Here is a 26,453-nt window from a genome sequence, read left to right as displayed (position 1 = left end):
CTTAAGCTAGGCAGAGCCCCCTCCTATAGAGTTTATACCCGTTTACGTTTACTAGGCCTATATTCGGGTAGCGTTACCTAAATAGCTTAAATATATATAATCTTTACCGTGTTACTTATTAGGGTAAGGTAAATACTCGTAATCCGTTAATAAACGCTTATCGGGAGGTCGCTAACTAATCGTAATCTTTACGATAAGGTAAGAAGCATATTATCGTATAGCGTCTTATCTACTATATAATCTAGCCGTGTCGATAAGCCGTTTACCGGGTTTATCTTACCCGGATAGTATTAAACCTCGAAGTCGAATAACGATAATCGGTATACCTATCTAGTAAGCCTTCCGCGAAGGTCCCGCGCCGGCGCGTTTAGTACGCCTTTAAGCGCCTAATAGTTTATTAGCACCGTGAACGCCTATTCTATACCTTCTAGATAGTGGCGCTAGTGCTTAAGGCTCTTTACTATAGCTAATAGCTCCTGCTATCTTATACCTTATCGTTACTCTGTCTTAGAAAGCTTCCGCGAGAAGTAAGTAACCGGTCGCTATCTAGTCTCGTACTTCTAACTTAGGATCCCGGAAATAGCCTTATTCGAGGTATCCGTCTTAACCCTTATATCCAGCACTAGGTTCTAGTATCGTAGAATAGTCGCTAACCTAAAGGCGACCTTTAGTAATTTAAACGCCCGCTTAGTATTATCCGGAAATTAAAAGGTCCCTTCTTTTTACCCGCCTAACTACCTTTTAATAGCGTAGTTAACGGCGTAGTAACTCTAGAATATCCCTCGATAAACCTCTTATAGAAATTAGTAAAACCAAGGAAAACTTAGATATCCCGGAACGATTTAGGCGCCGGCTACGTAGCGACCGTATATCTACGTTCCGGATCTATTATAGTACCTTCGCGGGTTACCACGAACCCTAAAAAGTCTACTCGGTTATAATAGAATTCGTACTTTAATAGCTTCGTGTATAGCTAGGCCTTATAAAGCCGATCTAAGACCTTCTTTAGGTCTTTTACATACTTTTGATAAATTGGGCTACGAGTAGTAGGCTGTACGCGCGGAAGAGAGGAATATCAAGCAAATAGCTATTGAATTCGTAGATCCGTAGGATTACTGCTTGTTTCACAAAACGTGTAAAAACGTGTGTGTATATAGAACTGACTTCTAGGATTTCTTCCTGGATCCGGGGCTGGCAAAAGACCCTGAAAGATTGGGTGGCGACTGTTACGTCAACAGCTTACGCGACGGTTATCACGCCACGTTAGTTGCTTAAGTAATAACCAAGATATCGTATTTACGATACCTAGTATATTTATAAGATTATTACTACTTATAAGTATAATATCAACACCCCCCCGTAAGCTGACTCTTATATAATAAGTGCAGCTTAGTCAGGTTATAGTTATAACGCAGTAATCCTAGTCTATCTAAGACTAGAATATATAGAGGAAAAATTTAGAAAACCTCTTCTTTTTAATTTAAGGGAAAATTCAAAAACCCTTGTTGTTGTTATAGTATATTATGCAAAGGAAAATTCAGAAAAACCTTTGATATCTAGGAAAACCCGAAGGTAAAAAACCTAGTTATATTCCCTTTGTAAAGAACTAAGAATACTAAGTATTAAAACCTAGTATTTTAATTCTTTGATATTATTATAAGGCGGCAAATCATACTCGGGCAACGTATTATCCTTGTGACCTAGGTTCATATAACCGCAAAGAGTATTATGAGTCTCTTTTGCTAAACCTTTAGTTATTATATCAGCTATATTAAATTTCGTATTTATATATACGATTTTTATTTTATTATTTTGTAGCTGTTGCCTGCAGTAGTGATACTGCCTGTCGATGTGCTTTACCCGTTTATGAAATTCAGGGTTTTCGGCGAGCTTCTTTGCACTCTTACTATCTATTAAGATAGTAGGAATTTCGAGAGTTTCATTATTATTATTATTATTATTATTATTATTATTATTGCCTCTTGTATTAGAATCTAGACCTAGATTCTGTAGTATTTCTTTATATAGATTATAAAGATAGATTCCTTCTTTAGAAGCTTCTGTGAGAGCTATATATTCGGCCTCTGTTGTTGATAAAGCAACGACCTTTTGTTTAGTTGAGGTCTAACTAACGGGGTTATTTACTCCCACGTAGTAAATATATCCTGAAGTCGAGGTTCTATCCTCGATTATATCTGAAAAACTGGTATCAGAATAACCGTAAATACTAAGGCCTTCTTTATTATAGTTATATAAAAGACCGATATTAGGATATGTATTTATATAAGCCTAGATTCGATTTAACGTAGTAAAGTGATCTTGCGAGGCATTACTTATATAGCGAGAATACTGGTTAACTGCGTAAGTTATATCTGGTCTTGAATGTAAGGCTAGATATAATAAAGCCCCGATTTCCTGTTGATATTTATTTATATTATTAGTTGATGCTCGTTCAGGATTGGGTACTAGGACCTTCTTGTGTATATAAGGGGTGTTAACCCTTTTTAGACTTTGCTTATTATACCTTTTAAGTATCTTATTAGTATAAGGCAACTGACTTATAGAAAGAGTCTTGTTTTCTTTATTTATATTTATTATATGACCCAGAAAGGTATTTATTTTACCTAAGTCTTTGAGTGTAATATCTTTAGATATCTCCTTAAAGAAATAGTCTAAAGTATCCTCAGAAGGGCTTAGAGCCATTATATCGTCAACGTGGCATAAAAGAATAGCTCGTTCTTCTATTCTTTTAATTTTATTATATTTATAAAAGGTAAAAAGTCCGTTATTATATTCAGAGACCCGGCAACCTAGTTTAGTTAATATCTTAACCAGGTAATTATACCAGAGTCTAGGACTTTGTTTCAACCCGTACAAAGCTTTATTAAGCTTGCAGAGTGTTATATAATTATTATTTTTACTATTTTCTGAGCTGTCTTCTCTCTCGAAGCCTATGGGTTATATAGCGTATATCAGGGTATCTATATCAGCATGAACGAACGCGTTTTTAACGTCGAACTGCCTGAATTTCCAGCCGCGTGATACGCCTAGTATTAAAGCTAGTTTATAGCTTTCTGGCCGGCAGGTAGTTAAAAAGGTTTCTAGATAATCAAGACCTAGAACCTAATTAAACCCCTGAATAACCCACCGAGCCTTATATTAAATAGCTTCGCCAGAGCTATTATATTTGATTCTGAAGACCTAACGACCTCCTAGTACGTGGTAGTCTTCTTTTATTTTATTATAATTATTAGGTGTATTTCTTATATTTATTAAGTCCCAGGTCTTTCTCTTTTCGAGTTCTGATATTTCTGCTACCATCGCGTCTATCCATTTATCTTTATCTAGGCAGTTTATAGCCTATTTATAGGTAGCTGGTTCATTAATCGAATTTATAGTTAAAAGAAATAGGGAATTTTCTTAAAACTATAGGTTTCCAAGTATTATATCTTTTATATAATATAGTAAGTACGCACTATTATCATAGGATATTAAATCCTTATAGTCCGGTTTTAATGGTTCTGAAGGTATTTGGACTTCTAGCCTGGTACTCTGGCTATTGTTATTATTAGCCGCGCTATGGTTAATATTATTATTATTATTATTATTATTATTAATAGCTGGAACTTCACAGCCCGCTGCCCGCAGACGAAGACTCTTACGTCTATTATTATTATTATTCTCTTCTTCAGGTTAAATAGACTCAACAGAACGTTTCGAAACGCGCGAAGGAATATTTTGTGAAAATTGACCGGTATTTTCACTAAAAGTGATTCCTTTATTATACTTAACGGGTTAATAAGGCCCGCGGTTAGAAACCTGATTATATGCCTGAGTATTAATATAAGGAGGGAGGTTATTATTATTCTTAGGCGTATATTTATTATTATAGTTATCTAAAGAAGAGTGAAGAAACTGATTCTCTAAGATATAAACGTCTCGAAACCAACCAGTCTTTCTAGTTACTGGGTTATAAACCTTATAGTTATAGTTATTGAAACCTATTAAAGCACCTCGAAGTGCTCTTATATCTAGTTTCTTTATATTCGGGTCGTTGTTTTTATAATAAATAATAGAACCCTAAACCCGTATATTATTAATATTAGGTTTCTGACCTTATGAAAGCTCAAAGGGACTCTTATATTCAAGAGCTGAATTAGGTGATCTGTTATATATATAAACAGCTAAAAGAACAGCTTCACCCTAAAGGTATCGAGGCAGCCCTGAGTGGAAAAGAAGAGCTCGAACCTTTTCTATTATAGTTCTTATAACTCGTTTAACAGAGCCTTAAGCTTTATGAGTGTACGGTGGCTTTATATTATGCTTTACACCTGCAAAGAGGCGTTGAAAAGAGGCGTTATTGCATTCTTTTCCGCCGTCTATATCTACTTCTTTAATAAAGAAGTGATATTTATTATTATTATTATTATTTTCTACCTAAGCTTTCCACTCTTTTATAGCTGTAACTACCGTCGTTTCAGACTTATCTAAGAGCAGTTATGCCCATAGAAACCGGGTGGAACGGTCTAGTATAAACAAAATCCAACGCTTTTTATTATAAGAAAGAGGTTTGATCGGTCCGTAAAGATCCATATAAACCTTTTCTAAATAGGAAAAATCTTTGTATTTATTAACTGAATCTTTATTCGTAAGTATAATAGACTTACTCTTCTTATAGGCATCACAGCTCTATATTTTAGTTAACTCTTCGTTGGTTATATTATAATCTTTTTCAAGAGTATTAGTATAAAGACTTTTTAAGGTAATAGGGTTAATATGACCTATCCTGTTATGCCATAGCGTTATGTTTTCAGTTATAGAGGTAATCCTTTGACGGTTATTACGGTCTCTTTGTTTATAAAGCTCTTCTTGAGGTTAAAGAGGTTAAGGTTTCTTTATTATATTATTTCTTTATTAAGGTTTAACTAACCCCTTTCTTTGTTTATTTAGTTTCTTTAAAGCCTGTTCTTTGAACCTCTAGAACCTCTTTATTCTAGTTGAGTCTCCTCGCTGTTTCTTTGGTATAGAACCCTTTTATAGCTGTTTCTTAGTATTTATTGTATTTATTTTCAGAGACTCAGCCCCCCCGTACGATAGTGCCCGTGCTGCAGCCCAGTACAGCCCGTTATAAAGCAAAGCCGTTGTATAAAGAAAGAGGGGCTCTTTATTATTAAATAATAAGAGCTTCTTGTTTCTAGTAAGACCGCGAGCTTTATTATTAAGACGAGAGAGACTGATAATATTCGTGCCTATATCCGGTATATAAAGGCACTCTTTTAAAAGCAGAAGCTTTCTAGTATCCCTGAATTTTATAACGCAGTCTCCTTCACCTTATATCTTTATTTCCTTTACCTAACCCTAATAAATAGTTCTCTTTTTAGAATTATAAGTAGAAAAGAGTCTTTTATTTATAATAATATACGCCGTAGCCCCACTATCTATATAGAAATTCAGATCTAATTTGATACTGTTTTCTGCTTGTATTTCATGAATCTTTTCCACTAACCAATCTATATTAAGGTTAGTATTATTTATATCTTTATTCTTAGAAAAGATAATAAATACCTGATCTATATCTATTAAATCCTGTGTGAAAGGATTAGGACGGTCTGGAAGAGGAAACGGAGGAGGGGGGACGTCTTTAAAAATAACGCCGGCCTCTTCGTTTTTATTATCGTCTTCCTATTCTTTTTCCTTTTCTTTTTCCTGTAACTAATCTTACGGTTGATCCTGCGGTTGATTCTGTTGATCTATAATTATATTAACCGTAGCAGACTCGTCGTTCTCCTCTTCTAAAGACATATCTAAGGCGTGCTGTTCCTTTGCCTTTAGTACGAGGTTTATTATACGTTTCTCTCTTCGAGAGAGACGCGTATTTCCACCTCCTTTCTTTTCCTTATCCTTTCGAGAGGACTAGGATTTATTTACCCTATTCTGGGTATTTTTTCTTAATCCTGAATTATCCTTTATTACCTAGTTCTTAGGTGCTTTTTTAGGATAGAGAAAGTAGCAGTTAGTCGGCGTATAGCCAGGCTTCTTATAGTTTTTATAGAATAAACCCTTAGTTCTCTTCCAGGGCTTCTTATTCTTCTATAACTTCGAACCTTATATAAGGAGGGTATTCGACGGCTAATCGACCTTTCTTAAAGCGTCTATTAATTCCGCTATTAATTTATCTAGTATATAACTAGTAATATCGTGACGGAGAGCTTGAGTTATTTGCCCTACTATAGATTCGTACCTTTTATCGAGACTATTAAGAATCCAGGTAAAGACCACCTTATCAGAAAAGGATATACCTCTTTGATTTAAGGTAAGTAGTCTCTTTTATATTTTATATAAATACGCTTTAAGATTAGGGAATTTAGAAGGCAAGAGGTTAAAAAAAGAAGTCAGGACGATATAGTCGGCCTGGAATCCCTTTGCTTTATATAAATCCTTTAGTTTTTCCTATACTTTTAAAGCTTCGTTTATTCCTTAAACCTGGGTTAAGGGACCGTCTAAAAGAGCGGAGAGAATATCTCTAGCTACCTTCAGAGACTCCTCCTTCTGTTTTACAGAAGGATTTACTAGATGGGGCTTTATAACGTCTTTAATATATTTTGCTTTGCGGGCGAAGTGAGCGTGTATTCCTATGGTCTAGTTTTAATAGTCTGTGCTGCCCTGGAGCTTCCGGACGGAAATTTCTTTGCCAGTCTCTTATTAAGCCATTTTCAAGCAGCAGAACGATATTTTTTATTATTTATTTAGGTTAAAATTAACTGAGTTATTTAACGATTTGTTTTTATTATTTTTATTCGTTTTCCTTTATTCCTTTTTCTTTATTGCGTTATCGATAAAGGATAGAAATAAAGAATACTGAGCTAAAGGTCTGATTCTGATTAGCCTAGCTTCGAAAAGTGGGTCGAAAAGTGGATCGAAAAGTGGGTCTAAACGGTGAAGCTATTTATAGATCTCGCGACGCGAAGAAAAGCGATGCTCGTATAAAGCGAATAACAGGATTTCCATGGGCGGACTTTTTACTAAAAGCTTATATACCACGTTACGATATCCTGTTATTACAGGCAGCGCGGTAGGTCAAGTGGCTCAATTAATATAGCTGTTATTCGTGGAGCTATAACAACCACAAAAGCAGCTGCGTTTAATCCACGTATTCGTTATCCTTTTTTTTCAAAAAGTCCCTTTATAAATAAAGGAATAGTATATCCGATCGTGACAAAGAGTCTTATTCCGATCGTGTGGTTCTTCCGGAACAGGAATAAAGAGCTGGCCTCTTGGCTACCGTATTAGGAAGAATAAAGAGCTTTAAACCGTGGTATCGGAACGAACGGTTCGATTCGATTAGCTATCTTCGGGAAATAAAGGGATTTCGTACGGTCGGAGATAAGGATCTGCGACCGGGAGAGGATAAAGGGATGGCCTGAAAAGGCAGGTGGCCTGAAAAGGCAGGAGTCTTTTTAGTATTTTCGAGTAGAATAAAAGGGTAGAAAAGAGTAGATTTCCTTCTTTGCTAACCCGGGCTTATAACCTTTTGATAAATTAGGCTACGAGTAGTAGGCTGTACGCGCGGAAGAGAGGAATATTAAGTAAATAGCTATTAAATTCGTAGATCCATAGGATTACTGCTTGTTTCACAAAACGTGTAAAAACGTGTATGTATATAGAACTGACTTCTAGGATTTCTTCCTGGATCCGGGGCTGGCAAAAGACCCTGAAAGATTGGGTGGCGACTGTTACGTTAACAGCTTACGCGACGGTTATCACGCCACGTTATTTGCTTAAGTAATAACCAAGATATCGTATTTACGATACCTAGTATACTTATAAGATTATTACTACTTATAAGTATAATATTAATATATACTATTCCCTTAATATAGAATATATAAGGATATTATCTAGGTAAGCTATATAATATATATCTAGTAAACCAGCGAGCGCTCGGTGAATATACGCCTAGAAGGTAGCCGGAGTATTTATTAGCCCGAATAATATAACCGTATACTCGTAATAGCTATACCGCGTTCTAAACGCCGTCTTCTAACAGTCCTCCTTCTTAATCCGGATCCTATAATAGGTATCTCGGATATCCACCTTAGAAAGGTATTTTACCCCGGTAAGTCTATCTAATAGCTCGCCGACTAGGGGTAGAGGTTACCTATTCTTAATTATTATAGCGTTTAATCCTTAATAATCGATATAGAGTTATAAGCTACCGTCCTTCTTAGGTATAAATAGCACCGGTAAGCCTATAGGGCTTATTAACTATTAGATACGACCGCTCGCTATCCCTTTAGCGATATACTTATTTAGCTCCTCTAGCTAGGCTTAAGATAAGGGATATAACGGCCCGAATAGCGGTTCCTTCCCGTCTTATAAGTTAATCGTGTATTCGGCGTCCCTTAATAAGGGCGGCTCCTTCGCGGCCTGCTCTGAAAACACGTCCTAGTAGTCGGCGATTTCCGGCGGCAGCTCGATAACTAGTCCGTATATCACCTTATCGTTATTTATAAACGGAATAGTTATATCCGGCGTCCCCGGTATAATAGTAGTAACGGCGGCGATATATATAATATACGCCGTCGCCCGCTTTTCGATAACCTCGCGAGCCTATAGCTCGGGGTCTATAATAAAGATTAGCCTATAGACGAATATTCGGCGGGCCGTATTAATTGTAATACCTTCTTAACCTATACTATTATTTAAGAGTAGTAATTATCTAGTACCCTTAGGTCGATCCGTATACAGGAAGACCCTTTTTAGTAAGCGTGGCCGCCCTTCTATATCTAGTAGATAGAAGGCTAAGCCGTATACTCCGCGGACCCTCGCCGGGCTACCGTTAAAGCCTTTAATTTTTAGAGTCTCGATCTCTAGAAGCGGTTTTAACCCTAGGCGTTCTACTAACGCCGGGCTAATAATATCCACCTACGTATAGGTATCTAAATCCACGCTAAACTTAATCTCCTTTCCGTAACGGATTATTATCGCTATAAATCTCGCTACCTCGTTAACTATAATCGCTAACCGGTTATCGGGTATAGGTTCGGCCCCCTAGTCTACGCCGACTCGTTTCCTAACGAATAGAGTTCTTTAACCTGAATATTATTATTAAGGTTATTATATATAGCGTGCACGTTACTAATATAGGCGCGAGCCTTCGCCGCCCCATTATTAGTTATTCGTTATTCCTTATTATTATAGTAATCCTTAAACGGTGACCCTTTTTGCCGTAGTTATAGCACTCGCCTATAAAGGTACGCGTGCTAGGCTACGCCTATAAAGGCTCTAGGCCCAAGCCCGATACCTTTTAACCCGTCGGGGGCGCCCCCTTTAAGTCCGTCTTACCTGGTTCGGCGGGTATACGCCGACTAATCGCCGGGGTGCTTACCCGACTTAAGTAACTATCCGAACGCTAGAAGTTTAATAAGGTGCTCTTATAGAGACCCGTTATTCCGACTATACCACTTAGTTATTCCCACTATAGTTCATATATACAATATATAAATAGACCCTTCGGAATATAAATCCAGTACTTCGTAACTACGGTCTCTAACGTCCTTTAATAAGTTAATCACTTTAATCGCTTAGACAATTAATTACGTTATATTAATAGATAAGCTCATTAGTTCGATCAAAGCTAATAGCAGCAGTAGTAGTAATGCCTCTTCTTCTTCTATATCCACGTCCATATCCACGCCGCCCACGCCCACGCCCACGGCTATGTTATTCCTGTAACGAGACAACGAACGCGCCGCCTCCTATTCCATAGATTAATAACGACGTAGATTAACGACGTAGATTGACGACGTAGATTGACGACGTAGATTGACGACGTAGATTGACGACGTAGATTGACGACGTAGATTGACGACGTAGATTGACGACGTAGATTGACGACGTAGATTGACGACGTAGATTGACGACGTAGATTGACGACGTAGATTGACGACGTAGATTAATTATGAAGATTGAAGATATAGATCGATAAGGTAGTAGGAAGATTGGGTCTGATTGGAACTATAGTCGGAATAACCAAGTGGTATAGTCGGAATAACGGGCCTCCTCTTATAACCGGTATCCGATCGCTTACTACTCGCCTCCTCGATAAGGCTTATATCCTAGAATAGCTACGCCTCTTAAGCTAGCGTTACGGCCTTATCTAGTTCGGTTCTCCGCTCTTATATCTTATCCTTAATACGTAGGGGTAGCCGGCTAAAATAGTTATAGGCACGCTCTTCGCTTCCGCTTATCTCCTGGCCTAATAGCCTATACAGGTTATCCTATTATTTAAATAGCTTTATCGGCGTTATATCGCCGGTTATTCGTAGCTTACGAAGTTCCTTACGGTAATAATACTATTATATATCACGGGATAGATACTCTCGCCGAATAAACGCCATAAAGTCGTCCTAATTCGGGTTAGCGATCTTCCTAGTATAGTGCCTCTAGGATATCTAGAAGGTATATTCGAGCTTCGTTAAAGCCTATTCGATCTGTTATAGTATTAGGGCACTAGGTCTAAACTAGTTCCTAGCCTTAATCGCTGCTAACTAATCGTCGATTTCTATAACCGTGGATAACTCTTTAATTAGCTTATAATTATATACTAGCGGTTTTTTATAATCGCGCTGGGGCGCCGGTTATTCGGCTAGTTTCTTTATAATTACTTAATTAATCTCGCTCTATTACTAAAGATACTACGAAAATATCGTAATTAACGCCTTTTACGTTAACGTTAAGGGGCCGGCGACGGATCGCTAATCGACCTATAAACTACTATCTTTACGACTAAGTATAACCGGCGTATCCGTTAACCCCTTATTTTTATCCGGTCCCTTCTCGGGCACTGTAGAGGGGCAGGCCCGTGTTCCGGGTCAGGACGTTGGATATCACGTGACTACTTGGTCCCAGAGATCTGGTCTTGTATGCGGCTATTCTTCGGAATAGACCCACTATATCTAGCTAGCTTTTCGTCTGATCTTTCACGATCGTCACCCATCACCCATCACAATCATAATTTGCATCATCCTTCCCTTTTTGGTTATCTAGACGATCCAGAAGAGCCGACCGTAGGCCCGCCTGCCTATCTAGCTATTCGTTCCCCTGATCGGACTACTGCCGACCCTTCTAGAGGCCCGGCGACCGTCTCCTCGGGACCCGTTTAGCTCTAGATACGGACCCGTGACGAGCCTGACCCTCCCTTTGGCTAGCCTATTGGTTGGTTGTTTGTTTTGGCCCTAGCGGAGCCGTTCTGCATAGTGACGGCTTCGCCTTTCTTCAGCACCGTTATTATTAGTTTCGGTATAACGGGCGCCTGCTTAGCGTCCGCCTTATTAGATCCCCCTGGGGGGATACTCGTTCCTCGAGTCCTTCTTAGTGGTATCTTCGGCCTAACTACCTTAAAGGTATAGAAGTTAAAGAATTATAATAAAAGGAAAGTCCGTAGACTTTAGTTAAGGAAAAGATATTATAGAAAAGGCTTAATAGTATAGTATCGTAGAGTGATCGTAGTATATTCGTTAACTAAGCGCTGACTTTAAACTAAGACTTTAACTCAAGGGATTAAACTATATCTATTAACGTACGCATAGAGATAGGTTTAGATCGGTGGTCCGTGCGCGGCCATCGGTCCGACTATATGCCGATAGGTCTGCGGTTATCTCGTTATAGGGACCAGACTTATTAGAGTGGGGGCAGTATAATAAGATAATCGTAGAGCCGCCGGTATATAGTCGGACCGATAGCCGCGCACGGACCACCGATCTAAACCTATCTCTATGCGTACGTTAATGGATATAGTTTAATCCCTTAAGTTAAAGTCTTAGTTTAAAGTCAGCGCTTAGTTAACGAAGATATTACGATCACTCTGCGATACTATACTATCAAGCCTTTTCTATAATATCTTTTCCTTAACTAAAGTCTATAGACTTTCCTTCTATTATAAACGCTTCGAAGTAGGAGACCTCGCTTAGGTATTTATAGCTAACTATTCTATACCGAGACCCTTAAAGAAGCTAAGCTAGCTATACTAGAAATATAGAGTAATAAAGGTAATTAACCCCTACGTTATCGAATTAGATATCCCCTTTATAATATATACCCACTTCTATATCGATATTCTAAAGCGAGCTAGCCGCGACCCTTTCCCCGGGTAAGTCGTGGCCGACCCTTAGCCTAAACTAATTACGCCCTCCACGGCAATAAAGAATAAGAGATAGATAGTATCCTATATATATAGAATAAATAGCGAGGTTATAGCGTATAACGCGAAGTGCTAGTATACTAGATAGGATATACGGAGCCTATATAGGAAGAGGCCCGTTATTCCGACTATAATACTTGGTTATTCCGACTATAGTTCTAATCAGACCCAATCTTCCTATAACCTCATCGTCTATATATATCTTTAATCTACGTCGTTAATCTATATCGTTAATCTATATCGTTAATCTACGTCGTTAATCTACGTCGTCAATCTATATCGTCAATCTACGTCGTTAATCTACGTCGTTAATCTACGTCGTCAATAAGTACCACTATTTGCAAGCGGCCTGTCTACTATTTGCAAGCGTCCCAAACCTAATTAGGAAGGTTACGCGAGCCCGCGCAGTAGTCTGTATACGCCACGATCTTAGCTATAGATATCCCGTATAGATATATTATATCACGATAAACGTTTTGTATACGTAAAACAGCCGTTAATCACTATAACTTATATTTAATACCCTACGCTATAAAATCGCAGCTATTCTAACCTGTTTTCCATCATGTCAAAGTACCCTAAATTATATTATATCCTCGAGGTAGGAAAAGGGGGTGGAAAAGTAGTGGAAAAAGAGGTGGAAAAGTGGTAGAAAAAGAGGTAGAAAAGTGGTGGAAAAAGAGGTAGAAAAGTAGTGAAAATTCTTTAAGGTAACACGTAGTAGTGGGTGGTTACGTAACCTTATCTATCACACAGATAAGGTCTTATCTATCACACAGATAAGGTCTTATCTATTATATAGATACGGTCTTATCTATCACATAGATAAGGTTATATAATCACTTACCACTACGTGTCACCTTAAAAAATTTTCACCTCCTTTTTCCACCTCTTTTTCTACCTCCTTTTTCCACCTCTTTTTCCACCACTTTCCACCTCTTTTTCTATCACGACATCGTATATTCTTATTAACTAGAGCTTTATACAAGGAGGTCAAAATAAGCAGTGAATTTACCGTAACGGACATTCGTAATGAGCAAGGGAGAGAAAACCTTATCGTGATACATATATACCGGTACGGGACATCTGCAGCCAAGATCGTAGCCTATACAGACTACTGCGCGGGCTCGCGTAACCTTCCTAATTAGGTTTAGGACGCTTGCAAATAGTAGACAGGCCGCTTGCAAATAGTGGTACTCGTCGTTAATCTATATCGTTAATCTACGTCGTTAAGCTACGTCGTTAATCTATGTCGTTAAAATCTATATCGTTAATCTACGGAATAGGAGGGGGCGCGTTCGTTATCTCGTCACAGGAATAAGATAGCCGTGGGCGTGGGCGGCGTGAACGTGGCCGTGGAGGTGGAAGAGGAAGCGGAAGAGGAAGGAGAGGAGTCACTTCTACTGCTAATTGAATAAACGAGCTATCCGTTAATTAATCCGAGCGATCAAAATAATCAACTTGTTAAAAGACGTTAGAGTGGTTTGCGACCGTAGTTACTGTATTGGTATTCCGAAGGGTCTATCTACGTTATATATATGAACTATAGTCGGAATAACTAAGTGGTATAGTCGGAATAACGGGTCTCTGTAGGAAATACTAAACGCCGTATATAATACAAAAGCATTAGATGATTTTAACGCAGAATATGGCCTAGTAGGTAAGAATAACGGGCCCCTATACGAATATACTATAAGGAACGTATAAGGGTAAAGGGAACTTAATATAAGGGCGGTATAACCTTTAGTTATAAGTTAATTAAAGTGGGGGAATTAACTAGCTCCCCTATTAGTTTCGGAGGAGATGGATAGTGCCTCCGTAAAAGACTTTAATTAATACTATTACTGCCTAAGCCCTCCTTACTATTATTATTACTATTATTAGTAATAGGACCGCTACCTCCTTAGAGGGCGGCGAGGATACCCTCTAGGAGGCGCGTTATCGCTACGCCCTGCTCGTAAACCTTATAGCGGACGGCCTCTACCTTATAACGGAGACCCTTAATATCGCTAATAGGGGCGGGGGCGGGGTTAGCGTTAGCGGGGGCGGTAACGGGGCTTACCTTAGACAGAGAGGTATAGTAGTTACTATAACCTAACTCGAAGGCTTCGCGGAGCTAGACTAGAGTTAGCGGCTACCCGGAAAAGAACTTAGAAACACTTATATTATTATCGTTAGAATTATTATATATAGTATAACCTATATTAGCTATAGGCTTAACGAACTTAACGGCGGTAGCGGGGAGCTAAGAAGGTTAGTCACGATGACTTGGTTTATAAACCATACGGAATTTATAGAGTAGTATATATAGGATCCTATAGCGTATTTATAGTATTTAGGCTTATTATAATTTATAAGCTATACTAGGCCTAGATTAATTATAGCAAGTCTAGTTAAACTTCTTTTTAATACCGCTAATATAATTAGCGTAAGGGTAGTAAAATGCCTTATAGGGGCGGCTAGGAGGGTAAACTAGACCGCGTTACCGCTTATAAGGCGATATAGCCTACCGGAGAGTTAATAAGATACTTACAGCAAAGTACTAAGCCTTATTATAAACCTTCTTTTTTGCTAGGCGCTTACCGGTATTCGCTGTATAGGCGAGGGCCTCCTTAGCCACGCTTTTAACTGATTAGCTTCGTTTGTTATTATCAGAGGCGCCGGGGGGGGGGTAATATTACTAGGGGCGGGAGCTTCTATAATAATGCCTTCGTGGGCGTTATAAGCGCTACGGCGGGGGTACCGGTATCCCAGAGAACCCTGTCTAGTATCTAGCATAGGCCTTACCCTTTTAGGATAGGTTGCTAAGGTATATTTTCGGACACGAAATTAGACTCTGGGCGTAAGGTCCCAGTATATCGTTAAGTCACGTCGCAATATACGAAGTACCTAGTGGACACGTTTAAATACCTATATATCTCCCGGGTGTCCTCCTAGCCAAATACAAGTCGGATTCCTAGTATATACATCCCGGGACGTAGTAGGCGCCGGGCAGCGTGTATTATATAAACAGTATAAATAAAATTAGCCGTAGATCTATTAATTTAATAAACTCTGTTTATGTAATCGACTCTGTAGAAGAAGGATCTGATCTGGTAGAAGATCGGGAAGAACTCTGCGACTCTACGATATACCGGGACCTTACGTCTAGAGTCTAATTTCGTGCCTGAAAATATGCCTTAGTAACCTATCCTAAAAGCGTAAGGCCTATGCCAGATACTAGACAGGGTTCTCCGGGATATCGGTACTCCTATAGCGGGGGGCGGCTATTTAGACGCACGCCGTTACCTACGACCTAACTAAATCGACACGGGGGCTTATCGGGAGACTTATAATAGTTAATAGAATAAATAAAATAATACAAATTATAGAATTAATTAAGAGTTATAAGGATAAGACGATTATACCGCGAGTTAGTACAGGGCGATAAGGCTTTTAACACGGAACTAGGAATAGAACTTACTACTAAAACGACGTTATAAGCTTATATAAGGAAGAACTGACTATAAATAGAAAACCGGGCAAAACTAGGCTTATACTATAATATTAAGCTACGGATAACGATAAAAACCTATAAAGCTATTTATTATAGTAGCTTATAAATAAAGAGGAAGGAGCGACTAAGCGTTATGTAATATAACGGGTAGGCGCTTAGTGGAGCGCGGAGTATTAACGACTTATAGGCGAAATCGCTATAAATACCGTATAACCCGAATCTGCTTAATATAAGGGAGGATACACGCCTCCCTCGCGATATATTAGGACGATAAGAGGAATCGGTCCTTAGCTATCGCGGCCCCAGAGGGCGGGGGGGGGGGGGTGGAAGGGGAGAGGGGGGTAATATTATAGGTTAACCCCTTAAATATATAGCTTCAGTATAAGGCCGGAACTGTTAATCAGCGCGTAGGTCCGATGCTCGGACCTCGCGCTACCCTCACCGCGGATTTATATAAACCTAGTAAATCTTATACTCCTCCGTAGACCTTTTCCTTTCCTTTCCTTAATTCTAGCTAATTCAATTATTCAGCCTCACTTAGTGTAATCAACCTATAACCGGCCGCTTATACATAACTTATCTCTTCCCCTCCACAATTAGGCGAGGGAGTCGAATTTTCTATTACTTTAATAGCTACTACTTTAACCTCTTCTTATTTAATAATCTATTTAACTGCTCTACCTCTTTTAATTGCTTTAAGGTATTCCGGCCTTTTAATATCCTAGAACGACTCTATTATCCTATTCCGCTATAAGATTATAAATTAAGGGTAAACTGGTATCACGCTAATAGTCTCTAAGACGTCCTTTTTAGTATCTTTAGGCAGGTTAAGCTCTTTAAAAAGCTTTAATAGAACAGGTGAGTCTATATCACGATCCTTATACAGAATCTTTTTATTAAAGTTAATATCTCTTATACGCGGGACCTTTCCTAGCTTTAGCACCTAAATCCGATAGATATTAGTGCTGTCATAGCCGATCAGATAACCGATATAAGCCCTCTCCGCGAGCTTCTGACGCTTCCGGCGGCCACGCTAGTAACTAGCAGTTAAGGGGTAGGCACGGTAGCCGTACCTCTTTAAATAACCGATTAAAGGGGTAATTGTGATATACTCGATATCTATGTTATTAACCTACTTATCTCTATAACCGTTGAGCGACTTCCACCTAAGGTCATGGTATAGAATTAGGTTATATGGGTATATCGCGGCGGCGATAATCCCCGGCTATATATCCTACTACATACCAGAGGCGATAGCCAGGGCCCGGGTGATAGCGTATCTAATAACGCCGTGGCGTTCGGCCCCGGCGTTCTAGGCGGCCGTATTTAGTAACGACCTGTCGATTAGGATCCCTTTGATATAAGCCTAGTTATTAATATTACTCTACAGGGCTCGCTTATTATCTAGACGGATCACTATAATCGAATAGAGGTATTACCTTATTATATAAAGCTCGAAGGATATCACTAATAGAAAAGCTCACTTATAGTCCTTTAGGAAGTCCCCCACGATAAAGTGTACATAGGGGTAGCGGTATAGTATTAGATTCTTAAGCCTATTAAAGGACTCGTTATTAGAGAAGATATCGATATCTATATGCTGCTAAGGGCGTATAAGCCTATAGTTAGGTAACCGTCGTGATACTAGTCTCCGGGCCTTACTAATAGAAAAGATCCTATACTCGACTTTCAGGGGAAACTCTTCTTTAGAGACTACGCCGTCTATATAGGCTGTCGTGATATATTTAAAGGCATCGGCGCTTATATGGCCTAGCTGCTTATACTATAACCGAGTATCAGCAACGCTAATAATCGGGGATTTCGAGCCATTAAAAAAGCTCTATTATTCCGTTAGTTAGGGGGCAAACTAACCTCCTATATTCTTTAAAGGCAGGGTAATAGTCCTATCTTTTTCTTTAATTTCTAACGCCTATCTGCCAGTAACGAGTAACCCTATTAGAAGCAGGCGGAGGGCTAATATAAGGGTTATAAGATATCCTTTAATATATGCTATATCTTTTAATATTAGCGTATACGGCTAATAATCCCAATCTTTAACTTCTAGCGTTATAGTGCCGAATCTAGTAACCGGATGCGACTCTCCTCTACCGGTATCGAATATTATATACTCTTCCGCACGCCGATAATCTTATAGTAGGTAGCGTTTATTAGTAATATATCTTATAATACTAGAATGCACTAATTGCTTATTTTTAAAAGGTCTACCTACAGCTACTATTAATATCAAGCTATATATACTATACGATCTGGTTCTATTGTCCGAATCCGAGTCCGAAGAACTGGCGCCCCCTGTAGCCACGAAATTAAATAAATTCTTAGGAGGTTCTTTTAAGGGTGACTTCTATTAACCCTTATTTCGCTTACTTTTTTTTAAAGTTAGTAAAGAGCCTCTTTCGGCATTCATTATTTTAACTAGTGGTAATCTGGTTATAGCGTTCTTCTATCTCCTTAGATATTCTAAAGGACTTCCTTCTCCAGGTCGGGTCAATATTCGGGCAGGTCTAAATTAGTTTATAGTAGGTGCGTGTCTTCCGGGTTATATAGTGATTGTAAATAAATTCCCGTTTAGTCCCTTAACTCTGACCCTATTAACGATCGTTTTAGCGACCCTATTAACGATCCTATATAGAAATATAGCTATATAGAATAACGATAATTCCGGCTTCTAATCTAAATATAAAGGGTGCTTATAATATAATAAGGTAGTATATTCGTTAATAACGGTCTCGATATCTGGCAGTTTAGTCTTATTCTCTTCCGTTAGTATTATAGAAAACCGGGGTTCCGACCACTCTAGGGAAATCGATCTAATCGCGTTAAGAAATGCGTTAAGCTAATCTATCTTCGAATTAATCGTGCAAACCTAATACGTCTTTACCTCTTTATATAACTTACGGAAGTCGTTAAGCCAGCGTTAATAAGGCATCTTCCTAATAGCTTATATATAATTATCCTAATAACGCTTAATAAAAGACCTTTAGGCGGCATTATTAGGTTTAAGACGGGCCTTTAGAATTCGTAGGATTTTCTTTAGGTCGTTTTTACTAGTATAGGACGCCACGAGGCTCGGGTCTATAGCTCTAGTGATATAATCCAACACCGCATTAATCGCGGCTTTTTCCTACTTATATTCGTTATAAGCGTAGAGCCATAGCTTACGTCTTTAGTCCTATTTACCATCGTTGCTTTCGGCAAGGGGACTAACCTTTTAGCGGCGTTATAGGCGTTTATTATAGTTAAGATCCGGGTCCACGAACTCTATGACCTCGTTAAAAAGGGCGACTTCTATTACCCGTAGATACTGGTAATACCAGTCCTTAGAGGAGGTTATTATAACCGAAGTTATCGTGACGGTGTGGAGGGGCAGTTAATTAGATAAGAAAGAGAAGGAGAAGGAAGAAGGGGAAGGAATTAATAGAGGCAGTTAAAGGGGTTGATGATAATAGGCAGGCGGACGGGCTAATAGACGACTCTATCCGCAACAGAGCGGAGACTTAAAAAGAGGCTCAATCGATTAAGAGCTTTAAAAAGAGGGCTTTAAAAGAGAGAGGCATAGAGCCTAGAACTATTAGATCGACCGGAATAAAGACGTTTCACTAGAGCGCCGGGCTTATAACTATCAGGATACTAATATAGTAGCAAGTATAACTTATATATATTACAGACTATAAAAGAGTATAAGTCTACGATATTCAGTATATAGATAAAAGAGGGGTAAAAGCATTATAGTATATCTATTAGAAGTACGTCCGTATTCGGAGCAGTATATAACGTGGCTCTTTGAATATAACCCTTTGGGATTTTCGGGCTTTTCGGGGACCTTAGGCATAAATGCCTGATAATTAACTAGGCACTCGGAGCTATACGAATTACGCGTATATACACTGTTCTAGCACCTGCTATATCGAGATATACACCTTATAAGGATTAAATACGTTAGTTTGTATACTTAAGTATAATAGAATATAACTGGGTAAGATTAAGAGGAGCCTCCGCCTCCTCCATAGCTATCTTTAATTCCTCCCTTCCCATCCATTATAGCTATAAATTTATATATAAAGAGACCGATACTAATGATCGTTTAGGATGTGGGGCAAGTCACAGACTAACGTATTTAATCCTTAGGGGGGTGTAGCCTTATAGGCAGGTACCTCGGTACCTCCATCACGGCCCAAGATATGAGGTAATAGCTCCATACCTAGGTACAGGGAAAGTGTGGGGACACAGGCCGCCCACTCACACGCATTCGCCCCAGTTCGGGCCTTAGCCAGCCTCACCTTTCCTCCTTCCCCGGTTACAAACTATCACGCAAATCTTGCGGCGCGCTAAAGATCACTCCCCCTCCCGAATCCACGAGCCACAGAACTCACATCATCTTGCGTATAAACGAGCTCCAGATCTTTTTGACGTACGCGCTCGTCGTTCGATTTCCGTGCCGCGCCGTCTCGCGCGAACCTGGGTTCCTCTCCCATTTATTTCATTCGGCTGTCACGTCAACCCCGTCAGTCTGTTAATCCGTCAAACGCGGCTTCAATACCACTGCCGAAGCTTTTCTCCTGATGGCCTCACCTTGACTACCCCAAGTTCCTTCCCCATATCAAACTGTGCCATATCCTTCTCGAAGACGACCCGACCAACCAACGCGACCGGCGCCATCGCAACGATTCAGGCGACTTTGTTTCCCCCCACGCCCACACTCGCCAACTCATCTGCGGCCGTCACCGCCGCCCGAGCCTCTGCGGCGCCTCCCTGCGGCGCAGTATCTAGGAAACTGGCGCTCACCGTCCTCAGTCCCATCGACGCCGAGTTGACTCTGCAACAACACCTAGATAATATAGCGCCCGACATCACCGATCCCCATCTCGACGCCGTGGTGGGCGCTGAGCCGGTGATGATGGCACAATCCGTGCCTCACCAGGCGACAGACAAGAAGCGCGTCAAAGTCTACGAGCTGCGCAATAATGACTGGTTTGACAGAGGCACTGGCTTCTGTACCGCTGGCTTCACCCAGGTATGTCATCTACCGACTTGCCGGCCTATGGTCCACATTCTCCCTGTCTTATTTTTCCAGTCGTAACTTGGATCCCGCTCTTCTCTCCGCCTATAACCTTTTTCTTTCTTCTTTATCCCACCCGCCCATCTCTTCAGGTCATGCTGCTGGCGAGTGAATGGTCGGCCGTCGCTGTATTCCCATGTGGCGCATGCTCGTTGCTAACTGGATCCTGTTCCAGCAATCGGATGATGGCCACGCCCGCGACCCCAGAGTCTACGTCGAATCCGAAGACCAACCCGATCGGCTGCTATTGGAGACAAAAATTTGCAAGGAAGATGGGTTCCAGAAGCAACAAGGCATGTTGGCGACCAACATACTCTCCTGGCACGAAATATCTGGCGTTCTAACTTGCCCGATTTGGACAGAGACTTTAATTGTCTGGACAGAGCCTAGCAGTGGCACCGATATGGCACTCTCCTTCCAAGAGGCCGAGGGTTGTCATCTGATATGGTATGTTCAGAGCAGCCATCGACCTCGCTACTCCATTTCGTGACGTGCATGTGCTCATTGTCATGGAAGGAAGTTCATCAGCGGAATCCAGAAGACGTTCCACGGCGGCCTAGCCGGACCAGGTAGGGCTATCCCGTTTCCCGTCAAATCCAAATGACTGCTGACACTCTCGGCAGCTGACGACAGTCTTTCCGACGACCTCGCGATTGAGGCGCCGAGTACTATAAGCCTTCCACCTGCCGAATTGAGGTTACTCGCAGAAATTGAAGGGACCATGCGTATTATGAGCCAGACTGCCAATGGGCGTGATGCCCTGACCAAATTCATCATGAGCGACGATTATATTGGGAAGCTCATTCCGCTCGTTGAGATGGCTGAAGACTTGGAGAGCCTGCCGGATCTGCATCGGCTGTGCAACATCATGAAGATAGCCATACTTCTGAACGATACCGCCATCATCGAACACGCCGTCTCTGATGATTGTGTCTTGGGGGTGGTGGGCGCGCTCGAGTACGACCCCGATTTTCCGGGCCACAAGGCCAACCATCGACATTGGCTCGACAACCAAGGGCGGTACAAGGAGGTCGTCCCCATTGAAGACGAAGTGATCCGACGGAAAATACACCAGACGTATCGGCTCCAGTATCTGAAAGACGTCGTCCTAGCCCGCATCCTTGATGACCCGACTTTCTCGGTTCTGAACTCATTGATCTTCTTCAATCAGGTCGACATTGTGCAGCACCTTCAGGGAAATGCCGGTTTCTTAAACGAGCTGTTTGGCATCTTCAGGACCGTGCCCCCCGACGCCAGGAAGAAGAAGGACGCCGTCTTGTTCATTCAGCAATGCCTCTCCATTGCAAAGAATCTTCAGCCCCCGGCACGTCAAACCCTTTACAACAACTTCATCGCACATGGCCTACTCCAGGTCATCAACTTCGGTTTGCGACATGGCGATGTTGCCGTTCGGGTCGGTGCCACGGACATCCTTGTGTCCATGATTGACCATGACCCGCATATGATTCGACAGACGCTTTACCGTCAGGTCCAGGACAACCAGCCGCTCCTAACAGACTCTCTGGTAGACCTTCTCCTCGTAGAAGTCGACCTGGGCGTGCGGTCCCAGATTGCCGACTCGTTGAGGATACTCCTAGACCATGGGCCTCAGGTCCAAGCTCAGGAAGCCTTCGCTAAGGCGAACGGGGAGTTCCCCGGGAGGGCTCGCATGGCGCCTGCAGCCGAAATGCACGAACTGCTCCTGGCCCACTTCTATGAACACACGGCGAAGAAGCTGTTCAAACCACTTGTGGCTCTCGAGGGCCGGAAAGACATGAACTTCCCTGTCCAGCAAGCTTCCATGTTCACATATTTGATCGACACCCTTTGCTACTTCATCCGACAGCACATGCATAGAAGCAAATTCTTTGTTTTACAGAACAACATTGTCCAGCGTGTCGTCCAGCTGCTTAGCTGTCCGGAGAAATACCTACGGCTCGGTATGTGCTAGCCACATGTGTCCTTGTGCCCTCCCCATCCCGTCAATCCCCTCGGCGGTCCTGAAGCATTTCGATGGCGACCACTTAACTAACCTATTCGTCTCCCCTCTCCAGTGGCCATTAGGTTTTTCCGGAACCTTGTTGCGTCGCAGGACGAATTTTATATCATCCATATGGCAGAGAAACAAGTCCTGGGTCCCATCCTAGATGTTCTTTCTGAAAGTATGCCCAGAGACAACCTTCTGAATTCGGCTTGTTTGGAGCTGTTTGAGTTCATCAAGAAGGAAAACATAAGGAATCTTATCAAGTATCTCACCCAGCATCACCGCGAACAACTTCTCTCGCTCAGCTACATGGAGACCTTCCGCGACATACTCTTCCGACAGGACCAGTCCCAAGGTAGCACAATGGAATATTTCCTAGACAACGATGCCGATGAGCAGCCGAGAAGGCCCATGCAACCCAACTCGAGGATGATGGAACATATTACCATCGACGCAAACGAGGAAGAGTACTGGAATACGTCAGACGACGGCGACAGTCCGGAGAGCAAGGCACTGGACAGGATTCCCACAAACGGGGCGACCATGACACCACAGCAACAGAAGCCATTGGTCGATTATCCCTCAGACGAGGAAGCCGATGCAAAATCCGATAAACCGGCCACGTCGCCGTCGAACGAGGCGAAGCCGGTTCCCAACGAGACGGGAGAAACGCAGCCGGTAACACCTCCACCTGCCTTGTGTCCACCACCGGAACGTTTATCCGAAAAACGACGTCGGGAGGAGGAGGACGACGACGAGTTGGAGAAGCTGATGCAGCACAAGCGGCGGAATAGCAGCTCCGCTGGCTCGAACGCTTCCATCACGCCCGGCAGCATGGTTAAGCGGCGGAAGAGCTTTGCAGAGCGGCCCGGCCCGTCTGGCGTGACGCGGAAGATCTCCATCAACATTTCTCCTTCCTTAAAGACGGGTGGAAACGCAAGGTCCGACGAAGAGTCATGAGGCGTTTTGAAATATGCTTTTCCCTTTTCTTTTTTCTTTCTTTCTTTCTTTCCAGAGAAACCCTGTCAGCCGGGGGAATGCCACGGGTCACAAGACGACAATGGAGTCAAATGTTTTATCTACCGGTCACACAGGAAGGGTTCGAAGTTTTTCCAATAAGGATGGTGACTTCTACGGACGAGGGTTGGGAGGGGCGTTTTATCGAGTCTTTTTCCCTCGCTGGAGGTTATTCGGAAGGACCAAGGATAGGATAGTGGCCAGAACTCTAGCCTATAGCCCGCGCATTGTGGCTGAGGAGGTTGTCTATGGACAAGCAGACGATCTAGCAACCAGCGCAGCGGAGGAACACGTATCTGGGGCCGACAGATCAAGGGAGGCCAGGCCATGCCCTCGCCGAGCAACTCTTAAACGGCATGCATCTAGGATCCAATGCGCAGCGGAGACGAGGAACGTGTGTAGTCGCGCAGCCGGTGGCTGAGATGATCTGGCTTCGGCAAGATCGCATACAGGAGCTGCTGGGTTGTATCATAGCTATGTACGGGCCCGCTTTTTCGCGAGAGGGGGCTCATGCATGCTGGCCGCAGCGGCAGCAGTGAGCACCCGATTTTCATCCACTTACCAAGATCTCGACGTGGCGTCTTCGCCTGACACTGTTAATTACAGGAGGAAAATAACAGACATACCGATAACGTTCCAGGGCTGGCCTGGTCTCTCACCATATTGGTGTTGTCCTCTCTCAGGTTCATGCTGAGAGCCGTGATGCAAGTAGACGCCGAGAACAGCGATTTACTCCCAACGGCATGCTTAGAATATACATATTGCATCTGGAGTACACTCTGTCATGTAAGAAGTTAGCAGACGCTGGCAAGGTTTCCAGGGAAGAACGAGCTGTGTCTCAGCCTTCCCGTCATCTATCTATTTTCGGAGATGGTCCTACTCCTCCTAGGTATGCATAGGTAAGTCGACATGAATGTCGAGCAAATGTACCCGCCTACGCGTGGTTGTCTTGTCGGCGCGGAGTTGTACCTACACAAGTACACTCTAGCCCCTGTTTAATTATATTAAAGGTACTTATATTACCTGCCTAAATAGGCAGCTAATAAATCCTCTCGAAATATACCTATACTAACACACCCGGGCCTTATATAATCCACTTAAAAACGTATAGGTATAATATATAATATATAACGTATAACGCCCCTATACTAGCCTTATACTTAAAGTAGCTATATAAAGTATATAATATACGCTATATAGGAGGTAGTTCTTATAGAGTTACTAACGCGCTATTAGTTACTTACGGGTTAAGGAGCTACAAGGTGGATTAATAGGATACTAAGTCTCCCTGATTTAGTATATCTAAACTCCTATACTTTATATAGAAAAACCCCTGCTTTTAATATATCTACTTATAATAGTTACCGGTATATATTTTAGGCTTATCTGGAACGACTATAAGTCCTACTATTCCGACCGTAATTAGTGGGTCTTAGTGGGTCTACGCAACAACGCAAAGTACCGTATATACTTCGTATAACTACTTCGTATAACTACTTCGTACACGACTTCGTACACTACGTCGTATAACTACTTCGTACCTCGACTATAACGTATACCTACCTACCTAGGTACAACGTCTATTTAATTCGTGTCTTCCACCTTACCTCCCTACCTATTAATATATCTATTTCGCCCCTAAACTTTATAATAAGATAATCGCAGACCTATCGGCATATAGTCGGACCGATGGCCGCGCACGGACCACCGATCCGAACCTATCTCTATACGTGCATTAAGGGATTAGTTTAATCCCTTAAGTTAAAGTCTTAAAGTTAGCGCTTAGTTAACGAATATACTATAATTACTCTACGATACTAAGCTATTAAGTCTTTTCTATAATATCTTTTCCTTAACTAAAGTCTACGGACTTTCCTTTCGTTATAATTCTTTAACTTCTATACCTTTAAGGTAGTTAGGCCGAAGATACCACCGAGAAGGACTTAAGGAATAAGCGTCCCCCCGGGGGGAGCTAATAAGGCGGACGCTAAGTAGGCGCCTATTATACTAAAATTAGTAATAACGGTGCCCGAGCAGGGACCGGATAAAAATAAGGGGTCTATGGATACGCCGGTTACGCTTAGTCCTAAAGATAGCGGGTCGTAGGTTAATCGGCGGTCCGTTGCTAGCTCCTTAATATCGATATAAAAGGCGTTAATTACGATATTTTCGTAGTATCTTTAGTAATAAAGCGAGATTAATCGAGTAATTATAAAAAAGCTCGCTAAACGACTAGCGCCCCGGCGCGATTACGAAAAACCGCCGGTATATAATTATAAGCTAATTAAAGAGTTATCTATAGTTATAGAAATCGACGATTAGTTAGTAGCGATTAAGGCTAGGAATTAGTTTAGACCTAGTGCCCTAGTGCTATAGCAGATCGAATAGGCTTTAACGAAGCTCGAATATACCTTCTAGACGTCCTAGAGGTATTATACTAGGAAAATCGCTAACCCGAATTCGAACGACTTTACGGCGTTTATTCGGTAAGAGTATCTATCCCGGGATATATAACGGTACTATTACTATAAGGAACTTCGTAAACTACGAATAACTAGCGATATAATACCGATAAAGCTATTTAAATAGTAGGATAACCTATATAGGCTATTAGGCTAGGAGATAAGCGGAAATAAAAAGTATGCCTGCGATTATTTTAGTCGGCTGCCTTTACGTA

The 26,453-nt window shown here is 41.5% G+C and overlaps 2 protein-coding genes across 2 annotated transcripts; both read left to right on the top strand.

Annotated features, from left to right (window-relative positions):
* Positions 1 to 20,613: 20,613 nt before the first annotated feature.
* ACRALDRAFT_2042961 (uncharacterized protein) lies at positions 20,614 to 23,719 on the top strand (the record flags this gene model as incomplete). Its single annotated transcript, XM_071021302.1, has 6 exons — positions 20,614 to 20,730; positions 20,951 to 21,068; positions 21,138 to 21,222; positions 21,292 to 21,344; positions 21,399 to 22,715; positions 22,830 to 23,719. 6 exons carry the CDS (start codon positions 20,614 to 20,616, stop codon positions 23,717 to 23,719), a joined length of 2,580 nt encoding a protein of 859 aa, XP_070874215.1.
* A 33-nt stretch (positions 23,720 to 23,752) lies between these two features.
* ACRALDRAFT_2035830 (uncharacterized protein) lies at positions 23,753 to 24,399 on the top strand. Its single transcript, XM_071020788.1, has one exon. The coding sequence runs from the start codon at positions 23,820 to 23,822 to the stop codon at positions 24,195 to 24,197; it is 378 nt and encodes a 125-aa protein (XP_070874214.1). The 5' UTR covers positions 23,753 to 23,819; the 3' UTR covers positions 24,198 to 24,399.
* The last annotated feature ends 2,054 nt before the right edge of the window (positions 24,400 to 26,453 follow it).

The sequence above is a fragment of the Sodiomyces alcalophilus genome, assembly GCF_042370955.1.
Source record: "Sodiomyces alcalophilus JCM 7366 unplaced genomic scaffold ACRALscaffold_5, whole genome shotgun sequence".
NCBI classification, from domain to species: Eukaryota; Fungi; Ascomycota; class Sordariomycetes; order Glomerellales; family Plectosphaerellaceae; genus Sodiomyces; species Sodiomyces alcalophilus.
The sequence above is the reverse complement of the archived record's forward strand: the minus strand, read 5'-3'. Positions and strand labels throughout refer to the sequence as shown.